The sequence below is a fragment of the Larimichthys crocea genome, chromosome XXIII (genome assembly GCF_000972845.2).
Source record: "Larimichthys crocea isolate SSNF chromosome XXIII, L_crocea_2.0, whole genome shotgun sequence".
Taxonomy (NCBI): domain Eukaryota; kingdom Metazoa; phylum Chordata; class Actinopteri; family Sciaenidae; genus Larimichthys; species Larimichthys crocea.
The window spans coordinates 15,119,134-15,132,708 of NC_040033.1; the positions used below are offsets into that span (position 1 = coordinate 15,119,134).

Genomic DNA, 13,575 nt, shown 5'->3' on the forward strand with positions numbered 1-13,575 from the left:
GAAAACATGTCATAATTCGCAGGGAATGGCACCGATCCGAGCCTCCGCCGCCGTGTCTCAATTATTCAGCCTTAATTAACTCGTCAGACTCTTTGTGACACTCCAAGTTGGCAGAATGGGGACTCGTTTTTTATTCACCTTTTTAATGTGAAAACGATGAAACGTTTCACATTAAGTAGATGTAATCCAGGCATCCACATACTTTTTTATTATTTTTATTTTTTTTTCATAAAATCTGCATTTTCCCCCCCCTCCTCCTCCTCCTCCTCCTATCTCTAATGCTCAATAAATAATGGGCGTTTCAGCATACATTAATAATCTCTAATATGTGCGGGGTTACATAAGGGATTTGATAGCCGTGCCTGTCCCTTCTGAATGTCAGCAATCAGCCTTGGGGGGAGCTGTGGTCTGTTTACTAGAGGGAAGAGGGGAAGGAGAGAGGGATAGGGCGAATGAAGGGAGGGGGAGAGAACAGGAGAGAGAGAGAGAGAGAGAGAGAGAGAGAGAGAGAGAGAGAGAGAGAGAGAGAGCAGGCAAGAAAACTTTTCACTTCTGAGGAGCCACAAGAGGAAGCGTGTGTGTGTGTGTGTGTGCGTGCTGGAGCGGCGACCATGCAGGTAAAGAAAAAAAACGCATTAGCTAATTGCTCCGAACTTAATTAAACGTCATTCGCGATCGGTTAATTGTGCTGATTTGTTTTGTTTTTTTTGGGAGCGGAGGAGAGGTGGCCTGCGACTGATAAAAGATCGAGCGAACGACGGATCGTGCCACATACTAATCCGATCCCTTATAGAAATCCCAACATTTAAATCCCAAACTTTTTTCCCCCTCCTGCCTCTCGGTCTCTTTCGCCTGCTCTCCCCTTTACACCACCCCCATCGTCGAGGCGACCGCGGCGCACGTACTCCCGCTTCCCAAGTAGCTTTTTTAGCGTTTAATTCTTTCGCCAATTACGGGCTCGGGAGCTGGTTAAAAAAAAAATGTTAGTTTAAATGGCCATGTGTTGCACCGTGAGTGTTTTTAACGTATGGATTTGAGCGCTAGGACGCGTCAAAAAAAAAAAAGAATAAAAAAAAGGGGGTCTTGCTTTGGGCGGCGAGGGAGGAGGGGGTGCGAGTGTTTTCTAACACATCTGTAAACGGAGCCCACGTTCATTAATTAAATGGCTTTAGTCCGGCTAGGCCTCAATTTGCGCTGTTGAGCAGCAGGCGGCGGGCGGTGCAACACTACATGCCCGATTGGCAGACCACAATCAGAGGGGTGAGGAAATAACTCGAGGCCGAGGTTTTTTTTCACCTACAGCCTGCTGAGTGTGTTTTCTATCCTGGGTGAACTCGCTCGCCGTATTGAAGCTGCAGTTCCCACCTGGACCAGGCAGAGTTTTTGTAAAGGGGGAGTGGAGACGAGCCAGTTTGTGGACGAGTTTGAGGAGCGGTTAATTATCTCTGCCTGCTAACAGGCTAGCTAGCAAAGTGACACGACTGTTATTAGCTCAACCCCCTTCTTCTTCTTTCTTTCTTTTTCTTTTTTTTTTTTATGTTTATTAATTTCACCACCGTCCAGCCGTAACCGAGAGCCAGCTAACGAGCTTATGCCGACGGCTGCCCCGTCTTTCGCAGTTTGAGAGAAGTGAGTAGCCACCATAGCAGGCTTTATTTTTAAAAAAAATATATTTTCACTAAACTAAACAGCTAACCAGCATTTCCACAAACACGACTGTAATGCGACGTTACAGGAGGAGGGGGGGGCTCCTCAACCTAGCCTGCTAGCTAATTGATTCATCTCTTTAGTCGGCATAGCTAATTAGACTGCTCATTAATTAGCCAACTATGAGCACAGACACGTCAATCTTTATATCTGGTCTTTTTTTAATTACGAAAGCTCGTGATGGGGGGTGGAGGTTTAAAGCATGATATACTCTTGCAGATTTAGACTTGTCGAAATATTATCTGCTCCTGTAACCCTGCTAGCTTGCTAATTGGCGTGGCGAGGAAGTGAGGGCTGTAGCTGTGTTGGTATTTCTCCTCATGGGCATGATTTACTGTCCTTTTGGATTATAAGTGCTTGCTTGCTTGCTGCGTAGTGAATAAAATCCAGACCTAGTGGGTCTTGTTTTTGACTTAACACGGGAGTTACAGTGTGATCATGCGTGTGGAGCATGATCACAGATCGTCTTTTTAATATATATATATATATTGGCCAAATGTTCTCTGTGTTAGTCAGGATTTTGGGAGAGGGGGGAATGAGTGGTTTGAGAGACAATAATACTCATTGTAAATATCAAGCAGTGCATGGTATAATTTGTGGAGTTTTAGTGTGTTGTGTATTTAATACACACTCATGTGCACATGTGATATCAGAGCAGCTCGTTGAGAGTTAGACTCACTTGGAGAGTGCAGTGTCAAATCTAATGAGAGCAGTTGGACGGAAATCCATTTTACATTACAAGGTGTCGTTTTTAAACAAGTGCATCTTGTGTAATATGATACAGCGATTGAGGACAAAATGTCAGGAACATCCTTACAAACCGTGGTTAATGTTGAAAAGAAGAGTCCAAGACCTGTAAGAATCAGATACTAATGAAGGATTAGTTGAACTATTACAAAGCACACAGCGTGCTTGTTAAAGGATGTGTTCAAATTGTAAATCACAGCTACCTAAGGTGCCTAACCAACAAGTAACAGTATGCTTTTATTTTGGTGGGTGGAACTAGTCACATGAACGTACTTCCTTAAAGCAAGTATTTAAAAAAAAACGACAGCTCGAGATGAAGTAGGATTCTCTAACATTCTGTTTTTGTGTTTTTTTGTCAGGAGGAGTCTGGAGATACTGTAAGCAGTGAAAGCAATGGGGTGGCGGTGTGGCTGTGCCCCCTGTGCCAAAAAGGACAAAGCGACAGATCCTCCCTGTCTCGTCATCTCACAGAGCAACACAGCGTACTTCCATCTTGTGTCGACAAACTGCTGGATATTGTAAGTATGGCTGTGAAGCGAGGTAAAAAAATATATAAGATTGCAAGATTCACCCTGAAGTCTTTTGACAACTTGAGGGCAAACAAAGAAACAGACCAAAAATATTAATATGAAATAGAAGAAGCACTCCAATAAAAAGAGGCATGTCCTATTTGGTTAGTGGAGTAACGCTATTTGTTATTGATTTTGAAGTCACATGGCATAAAAACTATTGATTTAAAACTTGTTGTTTTCTATTCAAGTATTTATATAAAGTTAATTACATATTGGCAATCAAAATAAATGTGCTACATGAAACCGATTTTAACAGTTTTTCATTCATAATTTTCACTAAAGACAAATCAGCATGGAGGTACTGAAAACAACGCAGTTTGTGTTTATTTAAACAGTAACTTACTGATGGTCCCTCAGTGAAACCCCTGTGATTAAGAGCGAGGGCTCGGAGGCGAGCTAACCGTCCTCTTACTTCCAACACTGTGAAACATGCCACTCAGGAGACGAGCGAATGTTTGTTGAATATCCAACTCAAAGCTATCTTCAACTTCACTGTGGTTGAGTTTCTGCTTTCTGCAATGATCTGTCAGGTACCGACGCTCAAAAAGTAGGCTAGTGAGGTTCACTATCCAGTCCTATTGACTTCTGTAACTTGAGCTAACCCGGCTTTCTTTGCAAACACACATTTGTTTGCCTCACAAATAACATCACGTACCCTGATCTTGCAGATATTGTTGCGATGTCATTCCTCGTTGCGTCCACATTTGAGTGCTGTGCATAACCTGTATGTTGTTGGTATAAGCAAATCATAGCAAGTCATGATGAAAGACACAATAGTTTTTGCGTTTTGGCCCACAAGGGTGGCGGCCAGTAATACAAAGACAGCTCGTCTATGAGTTAGATAGACAGGAACGACTCTGTCATAATGTGTGTCTGAGTGTTTTGCATAGCATAGGTTATAATCTTAAGAATAGAACTTGATTACTTTGTGTAGTACTTCAATTATATTTATCCATGTCTGTATCATGTTTAACAAGCCCACTTGATACCCTGATAAACAGGGCTTGGACTAAAGTGTCAGGCACTTGAAGTGGTGTAATTCTGCAGGAAATAGAAATTAGATTTTTTTTTCTTCTTCTTCCTGTGACTGTTTGTTCAACTTGATTGGCCTGAGAGTTGATGCCTGATCTGTTGTGGAAACGGTGAACAAATTTTATGCGACGTGGCAAGTTCACACCTGCATTATTAAAGAGGAACAATGGTCATAAATGGACTTCACCAACATTTAAATGACTTAAACTTCACTAAATTAATATTCACTGCTAGGCTTTAACGACATTTACTGTGGTATATGAGAAAGGATCTCATGAGATCCTGGGGTCACCTGGTTTGGTCACCCATGCACAATAACTAAAATGAGTAACAAATATGCATGGGGAAGTTCTCTAAAACAATGTTAATCTTTTGACATTCACATGCTGGTATTAGTAGGTCATAATGTAGGTTACATATCAAAATTTCATATCCTAGTGTTTTATTCAGCTGTTATTTTAACACAATACAAGGATTTCTGAAGTGTTCACATAGTATCAGGGAAAATATACACTACACAATTTCTCTATCTGTAATACATTATTAATTAGTAGTTTAATTTTCAATTGAGACTGAGGGTGTTCTGTTTTCATAATGTGTTTGTGGAAATTCACTTGTCAGTCAGCACTACAGTGTAACTTCATTATTTTTGATAGTTTATGTAATTGTTTGGATTAACCAGTTACCAGATGTGTCAACTTTTAAAGTATTCTTAAAGGACTTGCTGAGTAAAAGTCCAAGTTGAAGAAAGTAACCAATGAACACAGTAGTTAAAATGAATCCATGACAATTTAGTACGTAAAATGTTAAGAGAGAGGGATTTTTGAATTGATCAAAGATAGCTTCATTTATGCCTTCAGGGTAATTTGCTAATTAGAGGCTAGCCAGGGTTGCTATGTGTAATATAACCGCACATCTATGTGTCACGCCCAAATGTTGTGCTGCTGAAAAGCGCCATAGCATTCAGCTCATCTTAAAAGAGCCGTTGCAGAGTTAAGTTTGCTTTGGGAATTTTGCTGACTCTCCCCTTTTCATTTTCTTTTTACAGGCTATTCTAAAACAGGCCGCCAGTAGAGGAGAAGAGGACAAAGGTGCTCAAAAGTCTGCAGGTGAGTGTGAAAAATACTACTTCTAAAACGATTAAATCACAACAGAAAACTGAAGAATGTATTAACAGGCATGCATGGTTTTCTTTGTTCTTACAATATCACTGATTAGGTGTTTAATTACTCACTTTTATTTAGCTTGCCAAGCCTGATTTACTCTATAAATAGGTTATTATAATGTGGATCTTTTATTGACTAAGATGGTGTTTCACACAATTTAATACTCTATAAACAGAAAAGCTGGGTAAGTTTTGAACAGGGGATCAAAGAAATACATTTATGGTGGAAAATTGTTCCTTAATGTTGGTTGTGTGGGTAAGAAGGTTGATATGGGCTGTTAAACTGTTTAATTCAGAATGCAAATGTGCTTTTCTGTCATTACTTAATGCATTTATTAAAACATGAAAACATGTGTATTCATTTTTATCAGATACTGAATCTTCACAACTGAAGCACGCTGAAGACGTCGGTTCAGACCCCTGCCAATCTAGTGAGAGTTCAGACGCTACCCAGACGCTTGGAGACAAAGAAATGGAGGAAGAGAGAATAATGGAACAGGAGGGAGGTGAAGCTGAACCAGAGCCAGAAGAGGAGGGAAATCAACTCACAGGAGCCAAACAGCAAAATGCAACTGAAAACACAGAAATCCCAGACACCGGTGAAAAGTCAGTTGGTAAAAATGGTGTGCCAGCTGAAAATAACACCCGGTCATTCAAATGCAATGCCTGCCTGGAAACTTTTCCCAGCAGGACTGCTTTGAGCGTTCATTACAACTCTGCATCCCACATTCAGAGGATGACAACAGGCTCTGCAAAACAAGGTGGGGAAAGTGATCCCCAAACTGTCTCAGTTCCTGTCCTGTCTCGGCCATATATATCAAACAAACCCTACCAGTGTGCTACATGTCGAGTCTCTTACAATCATGCCATCACCCTCGAGAGCCATATGAAATCTGTCTTGCACCAGTCACGTAGCAGAAATGCTGGAATTGTTGCACAGGCTGCAAACAGTACAGTGGCAACTGCTAGTCTGGGAGGTAGCACCACCACTGCTCCAAACACTGTAGTGACCACTTCTGGAAGTGGGACCAGTCAGTTAGTTACCACCACCAACTGTGCTGCTACTGGGACATTGATGATGACTACAACAAAAGATGGAGAGCAGATTCAAACCTCACAGGTGGCTCCCTCCCTCCTCACCTCCCCTGTGGCCTCAGCTCAGGCGGTCTCAGCCTTCCTCACCCTTCTCACATCTAGTCCTAGCACCCTCTCACACTCCCTCCTCCCCTCCCTTTTCACGGCTGGTGCTGCTTCTGGTGCCGCCGTGCCTCAGCTCGTGCCTCAGCCTCAAATGGTCATGCCCTTGATCTTGAATGGGCTCCAAGCCCAAACCCAGCAGCACCAAGAGAACCAGCAAGGCCAGCTCCTTACCCAGTGTGTGCCATTCGTAGGTCTCAGCACAGCCCAGCAAGCCCTCCTAACCCAAAGACTAAACAGCTTACAGAACCAGTGGCCCTCTGTAGGAGTTCAAACAAGCGTACCACCCTGCCCAGAAGAGCAAAAACTGACGTGTAAGAGAGAACCAGAAAGCCAGGACAGTGAAGGGACAGTTAGAGAGAAGGTCTCAGATCAGATCAAGGACAAAATTAGCTGGACTTTAGAGAACATTAAAACAGAGAATAGTAAGGAAGAGGACAGTAAAGAACTTGCAGAGAGTCCTGATATAGAAAGCAAAGTGAAGGTTGAGAATAATGAAGACAATGGGAAGGCGCATAGAGATAGCACAACAGATGGAGACAGCTCGACTAATCATTTGGACCTGGAAGGTGATAAAGCAGCTAGCCTCAATCTCTCCCCAGCGGGCATAGAGAAGAGCCTCCGCAATAAGAACCTCTCGCCTTCTGCATCTGTTCCCAGCAGCTCCAGCCTCAGTCCTGTAAATTTAAACCTTACACTTAGCCCTGATTCTACTCCTCAAAAATCACAATCGGGTACTAGCCCTTGTGGCTCCCTTGGCACTCCAAAATCCAGCCCGAGTACAATTGCCTTAACTAACAACCAAACTCGACCCCATTGTGCTACAATGGGATCTATATACCCAGACCTTCCAGTGCTGTCAGAGTTCCAGTCAGAGGTTCTCTGGGCGTTCTTCGAGTCGCGTAGCGAGGCTGATGCTGCAAGTCCTCCCCATGAAGACTGTGAGGCGCTGGGCAGAGAGGTGGGGCTTTCTGAGGAGGAGGTACGCAAGTGGTTGAGCCAAGCACGACATGCAAAACGGCAGAGGGCAACAGAGTTGGAACACCTCCAGGGCTTGGTAGGATTTACAAGGCACGCCCATAATTCTGACAATGACTACGATGACGAGGAAAGCTCATTGATTATAGCAGAAGGTGAGGATGATGCTGAAGCGTCAGGTAGTCAGGCAATAGATTTGTCCAGTACAAGAGGGAAACACAGACAGAGAGATCTGGGAAGGGAGGGTCAGGGAGATTCCTGTCTCACTTCTGACTCAGAGAATGAGGTATACACCTCTGTCATTGTGTCTGATGAGGAAAGTCAGAATGGGTCTTTGAGGGACGGTCCTGAGAGCCCTGTTAAAGATGAAGCACAGTGGGAGATCCATGGTGACAAAGGGTGTGTAGGAGGAAAGGTCTTGCGCTCCACAACTGTGTTTCTCTCTGATGCAGAGGATGAATACGAAGATGAGGATGGTGGAGGGGGTCAGAGAGCTAAGAGGAAAAAACGAAAGGGGGAGTTTGAGCGTGATGAGGTGGAGATAAAAAAGGAGAGACAAGACCCAGATGTGGATCTAGAGTTGGAGGCTCAGGGGGATCCTCCAAGTTCACTCTCCCATGTAATGGACCAGATTCCAGCTGGTGCCCTCCACTCCCTCCCCTTGTCCCTTGCTCCCTTTTCTACACAGTTCCTCAGCCCCTATGTCCTCTCTCTTACTCCTTCAGTGGTTGGAGATGGGAGCAAGCTACCCATCTTTCCTAACCCACCAACTATCACGCGCTTCTCCAGCTCTCTTCTCTCACAGTCTCTCGCTTCCCACAACCAGACTTCTCACTACCTGTCCAACGGTGGTGACTGTGAGTCTGCTCTAGATCTTAGCATGGGGAAAAACAACTCGAAATCTGCTTCTTCCTCATCATCTCTGGCTGATAAAATTGCAGCACAGAAGGGACAGTTGCTGGATGGGCTTGGCCTAAGGCCCACATCCAAAGGTCTGGTAGTCGTCCAGGTGAAGCCTGAATCTGTTAATGCCATGTCCTCTTCCAACAGCAACATGAGTCTGGTCAACTGCAATAATATGACCAAATCTAGTATTTACATGAGGGCAGCAGAGAAAATGAATGCCACTCTATTGGAAAGGGAGCGGGAAAAGGAGAGGGAAAAGGAGAAGGAACAGGAGCAGCAGCAAAGGAAGTCCAAAGGAAAAAGGTATCGGGATATGCGGCGTTCAAGGACCATCATTCAAGCTGAACAACTTGACATTCTTTATGGCTGCTATTTCAAAGACCCGAATCCTGGGAAACATGAGTTTGAACAGATTTCAGAGTGGGTCCACCTTCCAAAGAAGGTCGTTCAGATTTGGTTCCAGAACATGAGGGCAAGGGAACGGAAGGGTGAGGTCCGATTCATAAGTGACGGGACACTGGCAGCAGTGGGCAAGCCTCTTATCAAATTTACCTGGCCTCTTTCCAAACCCATATTCTCCAACAAACCTCCTCCAAACAATACTGGGTGCATCACAACTACTCCAATCGTGCGTACCCTCATTAAGACAGAGAGAGAGCCTGTAAAGGAGCTTGGCAAACCTACTGTGGTGAAGAAAATAACGCCAGTTCCTATCAAGCCCAAGGAGGTTGTTTCCTCTACCACAGTCTCTAATGTGAGCAGCAGTGCTTCAGCAGTGCCAAAGACCAAACTTGAAACCACCAGCAATGTTACTATGGTCAAAGTTGCACCCAAAGTCAGCCCCCCTGTCCTTTTACCACCACCCAAGGATCCAGTCCCCATTGCCCCACGGCCGTCTCAGAAACGAAAGCTAGAAGAGGAGAGTGAGGAAGAAAAGACAGATGAAGAGAGAGACAATGAGATTGAGATGGGTCCTGGACCAGGGAGCACTAACCGCATGGTACCCAAGCTGCCCTCAACTCCCATCAACAATAGGCCTCCTGCCACAACAGTGGTGCCACAAAAACAAAACGGGCTCAACTACTGGACCTCCAAAGTCCCCATTAAGATCAACACTCTGTCAAGAGAACAACTGGCTCTTCCCACACACACGCCTCCTCGTACCATCCCTCCGCCTCCCACCCCCAGCATTGCGCCGGTCAGCCCGAATACCCCCAGCTCTGCCAAAGTGGCCAGCCCCTCCACCCCGGCCGTAGCTAAGTCAAGCCCAACAGAAAGCAGCTTTCTGCCCCACTCATCCAGCCGTAGGCCACGCACACACTTGTCCTGCCTACAACTGTCCATTTTGCAGTCCTGTTACGAAACCTGTGCCCACCCTAACGCCATGGAGTGTGAAGCAATTGGCACAGAGCTCAACCTGCCGCTCAAGGTGGTGCAGATCTGGTTCCAAAATACCAGAGCCAAGGAGAAGCGCTGGAGGCTGCAGCAGGAGAAAATGGTAAGCTGGCAAGTTGACTTGCTGTGCAGTATTTCTTAAAGTCTTGGGTAGAAAATCACATTATTGCATACGCATAAAAAAAAAGAGAAAACTAATAAAATTCACAGCACGAGAGGTCACAGAAGAGGAAATTTCAGTGTTTTTTTTCTTTCAGTGGAATCATGTTGTGGTGGATTGTTTTATGATATTTAACAAATAAAAATAGTGATTTCAAGCAAATAATACTAATTAATACTAATACTGCAACTAATATTGATTAGTTGGAGTAGTAGTAAGGTTTAGATTTGACTACTCAAGAACAGTTGTACATATAGCAATTATATAGGGCTTGAATGTTGGCCATATGGTTCAGTCATTCAACTATATTTTATTAAGATGTCTGCCATTAAACGTATTCCCTTTCCCCCTCTCTTGTCCTGTCTATTCACCCCACCTTCCCCTTCCCAGTCTCCTCTGGCAGGTGGGAAGGTGGACATGAGCTCAGGGAGCTACCTGCAGTACAACGCTCTCAAAGCCAATCGTCCTATCCTGCCGAAACCTGTTCAGCTGACAGTTACTGAACCTCCAGCATCCCCGATGGCCGGCCAGGCGGTGCCAAAGGAGACCCTGACAGGCCGCTGTGATGCCTGCAATGTGTCCTTTGAATCCCGGGCTGCAGCGAGGGCCCACGTCTTCTCTCCGCGTCATCTGGCAACTCTGAGAACCACTAACTTTGGCCAGCCTACAACGCTTGTCATCAAGAATGGAACCGGTAATGGCGGACCGGGCTCACAGGTCTCCAATTCCACTACGGTAACCAGTTCTGGTGCTGGTTCTGGAGTGGAGATGGTTATCGAGTCGTCTCCACCGACGGCCACCAGCAACAGTTAAAGACTCAGATCAGGATTGGTCTGCACACTGACTATTGGACCCATTTGGGCTCCTCAGATTTTAATAAACAAATTTGAGCACTAATCATCAAAAGCTAATATTCTTTAGTTTTTGAAGTTGGTTCCCCTTGCACCCGCTTTCCCTTGCTCAACCTTCATTGACTCGAAATCCGTTAATCTGTAGTTCACCTGGATTCCAATGCAACAGCAGACTATTTCCATGCTGCTTCACACTTAATCAGTTGCTGTTTGATAAGTGATGAACACATCTCAAGTCTCCCTCAATCCTCACACTTTATCCAAACATTTTGGTCCTAAGCCTGTGGTTATATATTACCTTACTTCAGTGACCTTCCTATAGTTTGTAAAGGCACTCAACTTGCCATGCTTGAACTGTCCTACCCTAAAGACTGATGCAAAAGCGTTTCCTCTTTGGAAGTGGCCATTCGACAGCAGGTCCGGAAACACTTTTTGGGATAATAACATGAAATACTCACATTAGTAACTCCCAGTTTGCTCCTGTGGAATTGTTTTTCTCATGCCTTCTTTCACTTTTAGGGCAAAGCTTGCTTGAAGATAATGACTGGACTGGACTGAACCATTGGGAGAGGAAGAACTGGTATTGACTGTCACCTTTTTATTTGCTACAGGAGTGTGGTCTGAAGAGTGCTGTGTCCACTCATTTGGGATATAAAAAGAGGTACTTTAGAGAGAATAGGGCTGTTGAATTGTCCCCATCTACATGTTCATAGTTTTCATGACAATCCAAATAGACAGGGCAAAAAGAGGCTGAGGAAAGTAGAATCTTGGCATACCGCACTTTGACACATTTTACATTGTTTGAAATGTTTTTAAGCATTCTAATGCAAGTGTCTTTTTATGGAAAGATACATTAACGCATGTTGGATGCCTTTATTATAAATCACATAAAATAAATTGATTTTTGCTCGTCTAATTAAACACGATTTAGGTGTGAGCATAAAATTGTTCAAGAAGCAGACCTGGGTATATAATGAAGAAGAGCTCTGTTTCAAAATGCTTTTATATCCACCTTTGGGGGAATTATCTGAATGTCATATTCTGTATTTAGAACATAGCAAATCCTGCCTACAAAGTTGTCAGCATTATCTTGGCCAAGGACTATAATTCTGAACTATCTTATTTAACACATTTCTTTTGATCCTGTGGATTTCACTTTCCCTCCAAATGGCGTATGACTCATTTTGAAATGCAGCTCTTCAAACCTGCTGGTGGGAAATAAATGTTTTCACCTACTGTAGGTGTGTTTAGAAATATGACAGCCTTAAGAAGAAACCCCACCAGGTATATAAATATAAATTCAAGCCCAGGTGATCCTCGTGTAATGTTAGAGAGTTAATTTCATCCTCGCCTGGCACGGAGGGTCAGACCGATTTTTTTTTTGTAAATTTACGGTTTTCTTTACCATGAATACTGTGCATAAGACAGGACAGTTAAGTACTCGTTTTATTTACGTCAATATTTATACGAATGACAATAGAAGCAATTAAAAACTGGTAACAGATTTTTATTTAGGTCAAAAGCCAAGCCTCTAGAAACATTAAGAGAGCAGGGCATGAAATGGTTTGTTTCCCTTACTTTTTTCCCCCCCTCGTTTTGTTCAGTTTTGATACAGAGTTACTAATTCTGGTAATGTATGTGCTGTGAAATGAGATCTAATATCTGGAAACCATGACAAGGGAGAAAGTTGGGTATTACTAGTATCCTTAAGGGACTAATGGATACTCAAATCTTGGAAGCAAATTGGGAAACATTAAATGTGTTGACTGAGAGCTATAATAAGATGGTGCTGTGTTGAAGGACACATAACATACTAAAGATGTTTTCCTTCAATTTAAGTTGTATATTAATGTTACTATTGATAGTTTTAACAAAATGCAAAACTAAAAGGTGAACTTTTGTAAAGAAATATATTAAAAATAACTGATATTCCAAAGTAATCCTCCCTTTGCTTTCTGTCATTCAAAAACCAAAAAGCAATCTTGAGGTCGACAGAGAGCAGGAGAGGTAAATGCAAACTGTAAAGGACATCCCACGGCTTGACACTTGCACTAGTCCACAATTTTTGCACAAGCTACAGACATTTCAAATGAACACAGCCATTAACGCAACAGTCACTCGGTGTGGTTTTTGAAACGAAGAGGGTAACGATGTCCTTTTCATGAGTAATAATTTGTACTCCTGTTGGAAACTGTATCTTGTGTGTAAAGAAAGGACTGGAGTGCTTTAACTTCAAGACTGGGATTACACACACGCGCACACACACAGACACGGTGTTGCACTGTCCAAACTAGATAGGTTTTTATGGAGATCTGCTTTTTATTCCCCTATGTTTCATTGTCACTTTGATTATCACTATTGTTATAACTGTACTACTACTTATACAATTTATCATTACTACTCATCACTGTTTTTGATTATTATTGATCCATAATGGTTTTAAATGCCACCTCTCTGCTCAAAAACAGTATGGTATTCCTATGAATATTGAACAATAATAGTGGCAGTGTTATGAATTGTTAGATTTTTGATTAAGCTTATTTTTTCCTCCTCACTTGTACCTGCCTTTTTGTGTTTGGTCTCCATTATGCTTTCTTTGATATACAGAAAAAGAAATAAAATCAGTTGAACAACAAAGCATGTCTGATTCAGCTCTGCCTGTGTGTTTTTTTTTTTTTTTTTTTTTTTTGGACACTGGTTTAAATTATTATAAATGCGGTATAATCTGAGGTTTTATCTTGAGTGGCATATTTAAACAAAGGTCAGTAAGGTCACGCTAGGAGAGACAATTTATGTGGCCCATTCAAATGCGCTTGGAATTAATTTGCTGAACAATTGGCTTTGCCAGTCTACTTACGAGCGACT

The 13,575-nt window shown here is 43.0% G+C and overlaps 2 protein-coding genes across 5 annotated transcripts in view; both read left to right on the top strand.

Moving 5' to 3' along the window:
• The window catches only part of LOC104927518 (sialic acid-binding Ig-like lectin 12), a 311,739-nt gene that overhangs the window by 69,357 nt on the left and 228,807 nt on the right, over positions 1-13,575 (top strand). The gene's annotated exons all lie outside the window — the stretch shown is intronic.
• Positions 374-13,347, top strand: zfhx2 (zinc finger homeobox 2). 3 transcript variants are annotated; one of them, XR_003461567.1, is made up of 6 exons: positions 374-617; positions 2,814-2,972; positions 5,107-5,167; positions 5,595-9,802; positions 10,250-11,127; positions 11,230-13,347. XR_003461567.1 is itself a non-coding variant. In XM_010741608.3 (5 exons), the coding sequence occupies exons 1-5, from the start codon at positions 453-455 to the stop codon at positions 10,670-10,672; spliced, it is 5,016 nt and encodes a 1,671-aa protein (XP_010739910.3). In that variant the 5' UTR covers positions 374-452; the 3' UTR covers positions 10,673-13,347. The 3 variants fall into 3 exon arrangements, 2 of the variants coding, with proteins under 2 accessions (XP_010739910.3, XP_019108613.2); XM_010741608.3 differs by having other exon boundaries at positions 10,250-13,347; XM_019253068.2 differs by lacking the exon at positions 374-617 and adding an exon at positions 653-1,260 and having other exon boundaries at positions 10,250-13,347.